This window comes from Falco cherrug, chromosome 11, assembly GCF_023634085.1.
Source record: "Falco cherrug isolate bFalChe1 chromosome 11, bFalChe1.pri, whole genome shotgun sequence".
In the NCBI taxonomy this organism is placed as follows: Eukaryota; Metazoa; Chordata; class Aves; order Falconiformes; family Falconidae; genus Falco; species Falco cherrug.
Genome location: NC_073707.1, coordinates 27518519 through 27527864, shown reverse-complemented (window position 1 = coordinate 27527864; position 9346 = coordinate 27518519). Strand labels below are relative to the sequence as shown.

Below are 9346 nucleotides of genomic sequence, written 5' to 3'. Positions count from 1 at the left end.
GTATATGTTTGCTTGCTTAAAAAAATTAGAAAAAACCACCCCAGTGAGATATTAAAGAAGCTGGTAGTTGGCCAAGAGACCGGAGGACGTGTGGGACACAAGTCGGAGCTGTCCCCTTCTCCCTTTCTTGACACCTGAATCACGTGAACTTCCTTGTGTAGCTTTAGTCTGGGTTTGAGCAGCCCGGCCAGTCACAAACCTATACCTAGAATTCATAAACATACGCTCGTGGCAAGCTATTAAAGCATTTATGGACCAAGATGATTAATCTTTTATGGGTTTTTGTTCAAAGAGAAAAGGTGGAGACATTATAGCTACTTGAGAGCACCTGCTCGTGAATCCGTTGTCGATGCAACGGGACGGCTTGACCTGTATTTTGCAGAAAAATAGTTGCTCTTTCAAAAATAGAAACTGAAAACTCCACTGAGATGGATGTTTACAACCTCTGAAAGCCAGCCATCAGAGGCAAAGCAGGGGCTAGCTCGAATGTACTTTAAAACCACAAAAGCTGCTGAGGGCTCAGCATGTTGGCTGAGCGCTCGGTGCAGCTGACACTGGAAGGGTGACGGCAAACTGGTGCCACGTTCTGTGCCTTGGGACCGGATTTAAGCGCAGAGCCAGAAACCTGCTCTCTCCCATCAGTAACAACAGCTAAAATGGAAACGAGAACACCATGAAAACAAACTAATTAAACATCTAGTGAAATAGATGTAACACTGTCAGATGTTAGGCAAACAAAAGTCATTTTTAGATAAGAACATTAGCACTATTTAGGGCTGAAATTTCAGCTGGCACAGAGTATTCTGTCAGCCTCTATACAAATGCAGCCATGCATTTGTATGCCTAATTTAGGCAGTTAGAAGTGCAATTACCACCCTACCTGCAAATTGTAATTAGTTTAAGCTGTCTTGGTGCCTTTATCAGCTGATCCATGCACTGACACTGACTTTAAGTACAGAGCCTGACTACAGCAGGAGCTACCCTCTTGTTGAAGCAAGTTGTATATATAAATGCATATATGTATGAAGTAGTGAAAAAAAGGTGCTTACAAAGACGTGAAGCATCCTTTTATTTTTACCCGATACAGGGAGGCCTAGCGAGGGTACTTTATAACGGTGAAATTAAGCAATTAAAGTTCTGATTATATTAATATGGGTAAAAAGAGGATAACCTCTATCTCCCTCGTTCCCCCTCTCCCCCCAGCACCTCAGTTCCTCTGAGGAAGAAGGAAGCAGCTTTTGGCCTGATGCTGGAGAGCCCGGCTTTGCTGCTGAGCTTACCAGGAGAGCCGTAGAGCAGGTAAAGGATGACTTTGTGCATTTCTCTTCTGCCACCTCCTTTTCCATCCAGAGATGAAGGAAAGCACGACAGCCCGGTAAGCATGCTGTTGATTTATTAATGGATTCTTTAAAATGGGATTGACTGCAATATAAATTGTACTAGCGGAGCTTTTGGTGATTTTGTTTTGTGTACAGTTTAAAAAGGTGATGTTTATTTGTTGGTCTTTGGAGCTACTAACTACCTTAACTTCTGTCTTTACCCAAACTGTCAGTAATTCGTTGGCTAGGTTGGGTCATAAGCTCCTACATGTTTGTGATGGCAAAGGTGATGTTTCAGTCATTTCTCCAATGTTTCAGCCTGGAGGGAATGTAAATATAAGCATAAATGATTTTGAAAATATGCCTTTCTTTCTGTGTTTCAATGGCTTGTGCATTAGAGTTGGTATGGCTGACAAATCAGCACTGATTACTAATTAAAAAGCTGAATATATTAAGGAGTTTCACACTTCCATTTCTTCCTCGGATTGAAACCCTAGCTGTATGAGTGAGTGCTAGTGAAGCTCTAATGGATACAGTCTAATTACTTGCCATTTTTGCTTTGACTTAACAGTTCATGAATTACAGTAACTCTGACTGACAGATCATTGCTGATTACTAATTAAATGGCAGAATTTGGTTTTATGCACCTCCAGCTTTTACCCTCACAAAAAGCGACACTCCGTATCTTACCCAAAAAAGCTTTCTCTCTGCTTGTTTGTTGATGTATAAAAGCTGATGGTCTCATCCCTCTGGAATACAAAAGTCCCTACAGCACTTTTCAAGAACAGTAGTGGAGAAATATATTTCAAAAATAGAGTTCTGCTGTATTGCTTATAAAGGAGACTTTTGGAGAGAAACTGTTCAAGGCGGTTGTGCTGCTGTTGGCTGGGGTGGAGTTAATTTTCTTCAGAGCAGCTGGTACGGGGCTGCGTTCTGGATTTGTGCTGGAAACAGCGCTGATAATCCAGGGATGTTTCAGTTCCTGCTGAGCAGCGCTTACACAGCGCCAAGGCTTTCTCAGCTCCTCGCCCTGCCCCACCAGCCAGCCGGCTGGGGGGCACCAGGAGCTGCGAGGGGACGAGGCCGGCACAGCTGCCCCCAGCTGACCCCGGGGGTCTCCCACACCGTATGATGTCACGCTCAGCACGCAAAGCTGGGGGAGGAAGGGGGGGACATCTGGAGCTACAGCCTTTGCCTTCCCAAGTCACCGCTGGGCGTGATGGAGCCCAGCTCCCCTGGGGGTGGCCCTGAACACCTGCCGGCGGTGGGCAGTGGGCACTGAATGCCTGGTTCCGCTCGGCTCCTGTGCGTGGCTTTTGCTTTACCAGTTAAACTGTCTTCACCTCAACCCACCGGTTTTCCCACTTTTACTCTTCCCATTCTGTCGCCCATCCCACTGGAGGGGAGCGAGCGAGCGGCTGTGCGGGGCTGAGCTGCCGGCTGGGGTTAAGCCGCGGCAGCAGCGTAACAGCTCAGCACGTTCATTCCCTTACGGATCAGCCCTCATTTCGTGAGCACAAAGAACAATCAGATTCTTATTCCTTAACCTGCGAGAGGGGACAATTCATCCCCTGCCACAGGTACTCCCTGGGCCACCCAGACATGAGAACAAATGCAGGAACGGATTGGCTTTCTTTTTCTCTCTCTTCGTTTGCCTTTTCTATTCAACATACTCAGAATTTAATCTAGTTCTTGACAGGGTTACTACTCTACTAATGCGTGATATGTTCTAATTTGTGATAGTGATCTGTAGAGATGAACTGTTGAGGCTGGGAGTTCTTCTCGCGGTGATGGCATCCCTCCAGCCCTGAGTGGCGGCGGGTGGAGCTACGGACAGCCAGCCACGGCACAGCTGCTAGCCCTCTTCTCACTAAATGCCCAGAAATACGCACTTCTGTTCTGGACTTTAAATCAGGAATAAGGGCTCGTTAAAATTGCTACAGATCCTTTCAAATCAACAATATCGCAACATGATAAACTTTTGTGTGTGCTGATTTCACTGAAATTGTTACAAAAACACAGCAAAACTTTTTTCCTAAGAATGACTTCCTCTGAAGGGAAATTATGCCTCTCAAATCTCTTTCAGTTTGTGAGCATGCCCCGAAGTGTATGAATATTTCAACACGTAGTTTGTGAAAATCCATCAGAGATAATGGTCAAGATCAAGGGTCAAAAGAAATGGTATGTTACTTGAGATCCCATATATCAAAAAGCACAGTGTAAGAATCCTTGGCATATAGGTGATCTTAATGGTCCCTTCTGGACTTAAAATGTATTACAGAGAGAAACCATGAAATCGTTTTTATAATTTAAAGCTTTATCTTTGTTAGTAATTCTTCCTGTCTGAATATCACTGTTCACCTTAAGCAAAATAGAGATTATATTATTACTGTGAGATAATAAAAAGGACTCTGCATTACTGCGGTCAATACCCATAACAAATGTAAAATTCGGCATTCTCACGGGTAGCGGAAAGGTCCCTTTCTCGTTGCCCCCACTCCTTCCGTCTGAAGTTAAGTGTTTCATATCACTGCTATTAATAGCAACTCGGAGTAACAAATCTGTACAAAGACATGAATATGGCAGTGCCTGAAAAACAAGTCGTCCCATGTCATCGTAACTGAACCACCAGAGTAATGTTTAGAAAATCTTTATGAGCAAAAGAAGCTCATGTGAAGTCTTGAAACTAGGCCTTTTGACTGCAAGGCTTCAGGAAACAACTTCTGGTACTTGCCTATAGAATTCTGTCTTGTTTATGACTTTAAACGAGAAATAAATTGGAAGGCTTTACAAAGATGTATGGAAACCCAGGGAAATGGGGCAGCTGCTGTCGCCAGGCACTTCGGAGACCTACTGTGCCTCATTTTCTACATGTGCCTGGGACACGTGAGATCCGCAGCAGCAGCCTTGGTGAGTACCGAGATAGAGCTGGCGGCAGCTGACAGCCCGCGGGATGCAGAGGAGCCACCACGTCCTCCCTTTGACGAGGAAAAGACTCTGATGACTCAGCCCACGCAGTCAGTGCAGCAAGTGTGACCTTTCTAAAGGCGGCTGCCGTATGGGGCTGTTTCGCCTCTACTTTCTCCAATTTTCCCTTACTCAACAATGACCAGCTTCAAAGAAAAAGTTCACCGCTCTAATTGAATATTCTCCATATTGAGAAGGGTAAAAATAAACATTCTTCTCAGTTTATTCACGCATAAACTAGAATCATCCAAGTGTGACATCTGAAAGGAACTACATGATTATAATCTGAAATGAGAACAAAGTTCATCTTGTGCGATTTCTCTTTTTTTTTTTTTTTTTTTTTTCACTGGAGACCTTGAAAGAGGAAAAAGATTGCAGAATCTTAATACTCATTGAAGCTCAAGAAAGCCAGGGCTCTGCGCTCCTTCATTAACCTTTTTAGTATTCTGCTGGCTAATTGTCTGTCTGTTCCACCTTCTCCTCCCAGGTTAATGGGGTGGCTAACAGGAGAGGACAGGACGGTTGGCCAGTCACACCACAAAGCAAACTGAAAAGGTCAAAGTAATGCGCTGTATTATTCAGGGACTGCGCCTCGCCAGGTATCTTAGATCTTGTGTCTTCTCATGATGAATTGCAACAAGAACAGGAAACAGCCCAACGTGAAATTGGCTTTTGTGACAATGATTGTAGTTCAAATGGAAAAATGTAAAACTGTGGCCTGCTGTTGTTCTGGCTTTGGAGATTAGAGATGTGTGATCACATCTAGCCGCTGAATAAGCAACACGTTGCATTTGTACCACTTCTCAGCTGTGTTGTAAATATAATACAGTGTATGTAGTTTCTTCTAATTTTATCCATGGACTTTATTTTGGAAGTACTGTGTGGTGCCTAAGAGCCCTCCTGTGTCGTTGGTGTCAATAAGCTCACGATTAGTTTCTAGATTACTTAATATAAGACTCAACTTTTTAAGCGGTGGTTTGTTTAGAAGTATTAATGCCAACTCCTAGGAGGCCACCCAGAGTGGATTGTCCCCTGGTGTTTGCCACCTGTGTGGTCAAATGTGAAGGAACACTGGATGTGACCACTCTTTTCTTGTCCTTTAACATAAAGCAGAGGTAGAGGGAGATACTTGCAGAGGGCAGGAGTGTGGCTGAGGTGCTCCAAATTATTTTCTAAGTACTGTCTCTCTCGTTGACCACAGATGGAGGTTAGCGACAGCAGCCTACTGCTCAGTCCCTAGCAGTGGGTGCCGCTACCACGTGCCCTCATGTAGTCCCTACCACTGGATGTCACAAGCGCATCTTGTCTTCTGCCTCTGGCAATGCGTTATTTAATATTTCAGCTCTAGACCCATTCTCCATCACTTTGAATCACAACCTTGTGTTTTTACTGTACCCTTCTGATGGAAGAGACTCCACAAACAGCAAAAGTGAAAAACGTTTTTTTGAGACCAGCCGCTGTCTGGTCTGCCTTCTCTGAGTTGTAACTACATTGTAATCCAGTGGTAAACATACACCCAGCACCTGAAGGAGCTGACTGCTTGTGCTTGTTGTCCCTTCCAGGGCTTAGTACAGAAGTTCTGGCATTTGCAAGGAAGCAAGGATTGAAATAGCCAGCAGAAAAATTATGAGGCAGTCTGAGGGGAGAGGTTATTTATACCTCCCTCCCCCCTTTCTTTAAATTGGTGTAGTGTTCCTTGCTTTTCTTCGAGTGGTTTCGACTGACATCAGTTGCCTGGGGCCAGAGAACCTAGCTGTCAACTGATAAGTCACTTTTTGTGACAAAAAAAATCTGTGATGGAGGGAAACAAACAGCCATCATTCATTTGGAAACTAGTCTTTGAAAGAAAAGCGACCTGAAAGTGGAACTCCTGGGGAGTGGTGTGAGGTGTGCCCTTGTGTACGGGACCGCGATAGCCCCAGCAGCCACGGGCCAGGCTGGTTTTAATGGGCCTTTAACGAAGACCAGGATCAGGAATGAAGGCCAGCTTGTGGTAATATTTCCTGGATGGGAGGAGCCACGGTATATGTCATCACCCTATAGAAACTGCCAGCTAAGAAGCCAGAGGATCATTGTAACACTTTCTGCCATTTCTTCAAAAGGCAAGTTAAACATTATTATGTGGTTTAATTTTTGCGGGTGATCCTAGTGAATCTCATGCTTTAGAAACCATATTGCATGCAGCAAGCATCAGAAATTCACACACACCCGCCCCAGCCCCCCACTTCTTCCCCATTGTCCAGCCAAAACGTGGTATATTCATGGAGTAAAGGCTGACTCTGAGTCCTGAATAAAATACAGTGCAGATTTGGGAATCTGTGCATTGCAGTGGGTATTTGTAGAAAATGGCAATGCCCCTCCCCATGGCAGAGGCTCCTTTCATGTTTGCTTTGGGTTGTTTCGCAGCTGACTTCACCTCCCAACAAGTGCTTTAGGCTGTGGTGTTCTGGAGGCTAAAGGGCGCTGCAGCCTGGGCTTGGCTGAGATGTTTCCGACACCTTACAAATTGATTTGGGCTGTGGCCTCTCTCTCTCTCTCTCTCTAAGTGACGTATTGATCTGCGGCGTAAGACAGGTTTTCCGCCCTACTTGATATCTGAAAAGTGAAATGTCACATCTTGTCTCGGGTCCAGGTCTCTCGCGAAGCTCCGTGACGAGGCTGGTACATCTTTCTCAGTGCGCTTGGATCAACTCACTCATGTCGCGCAGGCAACTGTTTTTCATCAGCAATGTTGCTTTTTTGCTTCCAACAATCACCTGTTTTCAGTGCGCTTTATTCTTTCTCATCATTTTGGGCAAAAAGAACTGATTTTTGCGTTAAATATTGCAGAATTGTAAGCCAGCTTGCATCAAGTTAAGAGTATTTGTTTAAGAGCCTCATGATTTACCAAACTGTGTGTTGTGACTTGATGATCCGTGGGGAGCACTCTTTCTGATTTAGTGTGTGCCTGCTCATCAAAGATGGATGATTGCCACTACGTGTCATAAAACTTCATCTGACAAAACCAACTCCATAGCAAAATAATGCCATCTCCAAAGGGCAATAATTCTTTGTTTCTCTGTCCCACATGTTTAAGGAGCTCAGGCTAGCTCAGATTTTCTCAAAAATATTTCTTTACACTTATTCTGTTAACAATGAACAAAGGACCATCAAAGCTTTTGCTAGTTCTTTCTGAGTTTTCAAAACTCTTTTATGAGAGCCTAGGAGGATGGTTTCTAGCACCTAAAAATCTGTAGGGTTTAGACTCCTTTCTGTGATAAATAGATAACGGGACTTTAGCAGCTAAATACCTTTTGAGGTCCTGGATTTTTAATTGAATCTTAGGACTGGGGGGTTGCATTTTTCCTTTCTTTCTATGTTTTTATTTAAAAATCACCCTTGAAGGAGAAAATGGAATGATCTGAATGCTGTTTTTATAGGGTGAGGTTATTTTCTTACAAAATAAACACAGTCAAGGAAAAGCAATGCCAGCCTTAAAACAGCCCACGCACGTCAGCCAGGGGCACCTGCCAAACGCCAGCTGATAAGGTGATCTCTGTTGAAAAGTAGGTGCGTGGCTTTGCTCACTGATGACAGGGCTTAGGGGATTTGGGATGTGCTTCCTTGAAGACCAAAGTGATGTAAGATGTGCCTACGTGACAGACTGCTGCCATGGGAGTGCCAGATGTATGGCCGGTCCTTAACCAAGAGATTTACACTGGGGAAGGTGGGTGTGGTTATTTTCATCTCTGGAGTGCTTGTGCATATATATATATATATATATATATTTTTTTTTTTTAAACAGCAGTTACCATCTAATGGGGGGTGGGGTGGGGGTGGAAAAATCACCCTTAGGGCACAGACAAGAACGAAGGACTTTCCATTCTTAACCACATTGAACAGCTGAGCTCCTTTCTTTATTTTTTCCTTTTTGTAGTGTCGTTTGTCTTGCACTTGTTGCTGCAGCCGTAAGGTGCAGGATGCCACTTTTCACCTATAGATTGTATCAATATCTGTAGTGTAAGGCGTTAACCTGGGAAGAAAGCGATGTGAGGCTGAATTCTTCTTAGCTGAGGATGGAGGGATCCCTGTTTTCGGTGCCTCTTGGGTGATAATCAAGCCAGCAGGATTTTGTAGAGTTTGGATGCAGAATATTCTCAGAGCACAAAATACAAGTGATTTTTTTTGGCTGGGTGTTACTATTTAGATAAACAAGATGATTATAAATAAGCCTTTCACAGACATTTAGTCAAGCTAGTCAACACCAATGAAGTATGGGTGTGTCTTGGTAAAGGAACCCTATAGTGTGGGGGAGGCTCATGAAGTGGAAACGTGTCTTTTGCTGACCTGTCTATCAAATACCTACAGTGTTAATTTTCTTGTTTGCTGTGCGGCCATGTTTTCAGGGTCAGTAAGGGAAAGTTCTGCATTTCCTCATCCTCCAGTATCCCCAGTATGGGTGCTGTGTAAATTGAGTCCTCTTCATTTTTTCTGCTCTAGCTCTTTTCAGCCTTTTGTTCTCTAAATAATTGTCTTCTAATTGGTATAAGTAGTCTTCAATTAGTCCAATCTGCAGTTATAAAAAAGAAGTGTTAGAAGCATGTCCCTTCCCCTCTATAAAAACTTTAAAAGTTTGTGCACTTAGCTTATTTCAAAAGTAATTGTCATTAGAAAGAAAAATATGTGAAGGCACCTCTCGTACAATTGGCTGGAGTAGTGATACCCGATTTCCTAATTTTTTTTTTTTGGGGGGGTCCTTTTCTATTTGGTTTCAATTACTTTACTGCTGTGGAATAGACACTTTCATTGAAATCTGTACATCTAAACCAGGAATTTATCACAACTCTGTCTTTAAATGGCATTGAAAAACAGCCACTTTAAAAGGAAGGGATGATGAGGAAATTAATCTTGGGCAAGTTTTTCTTGATAAAGAAAGAGAACAGACGCTTCTGGCATTTATATGCCAAAAATCAACACATGGAGACAAATGAGTATTCCACATTGCTGTGGTGAGAACCATTTTTCTATTAAATCAAAATGAAGTTCTGAATAAATATGTTTCCCTATGAATATAATACACT

The 9346-nt window shown here is 43.4% G+C and overlaps 1 protein-coding gene across 1 annotated transcript in view; it reads right to left on the bottom strand.

The window, feature by feature from the left end:
* Positions 1 to 4485: 4485 nt before the first annotated feature.
* The window catches only part of SPATA16 (spermatogenesis associated 16), an 87228-nt gene continuing 82367 nt past the window's right edge, over positions 4486 to 9346 (bottom strand). Inside the window, exon 11 of the mRNA XM_055723861.1 lies at positions 4486 to 8835. Coding sequence (XP_055579836.1) covers positions 8674 to 8835 — 162 coding nt within the window. The 3' untranslated portion in view covers positions 4486 to 8673. The remainder of the gene's footprint in view (positions 8836 to 9346) is intronic.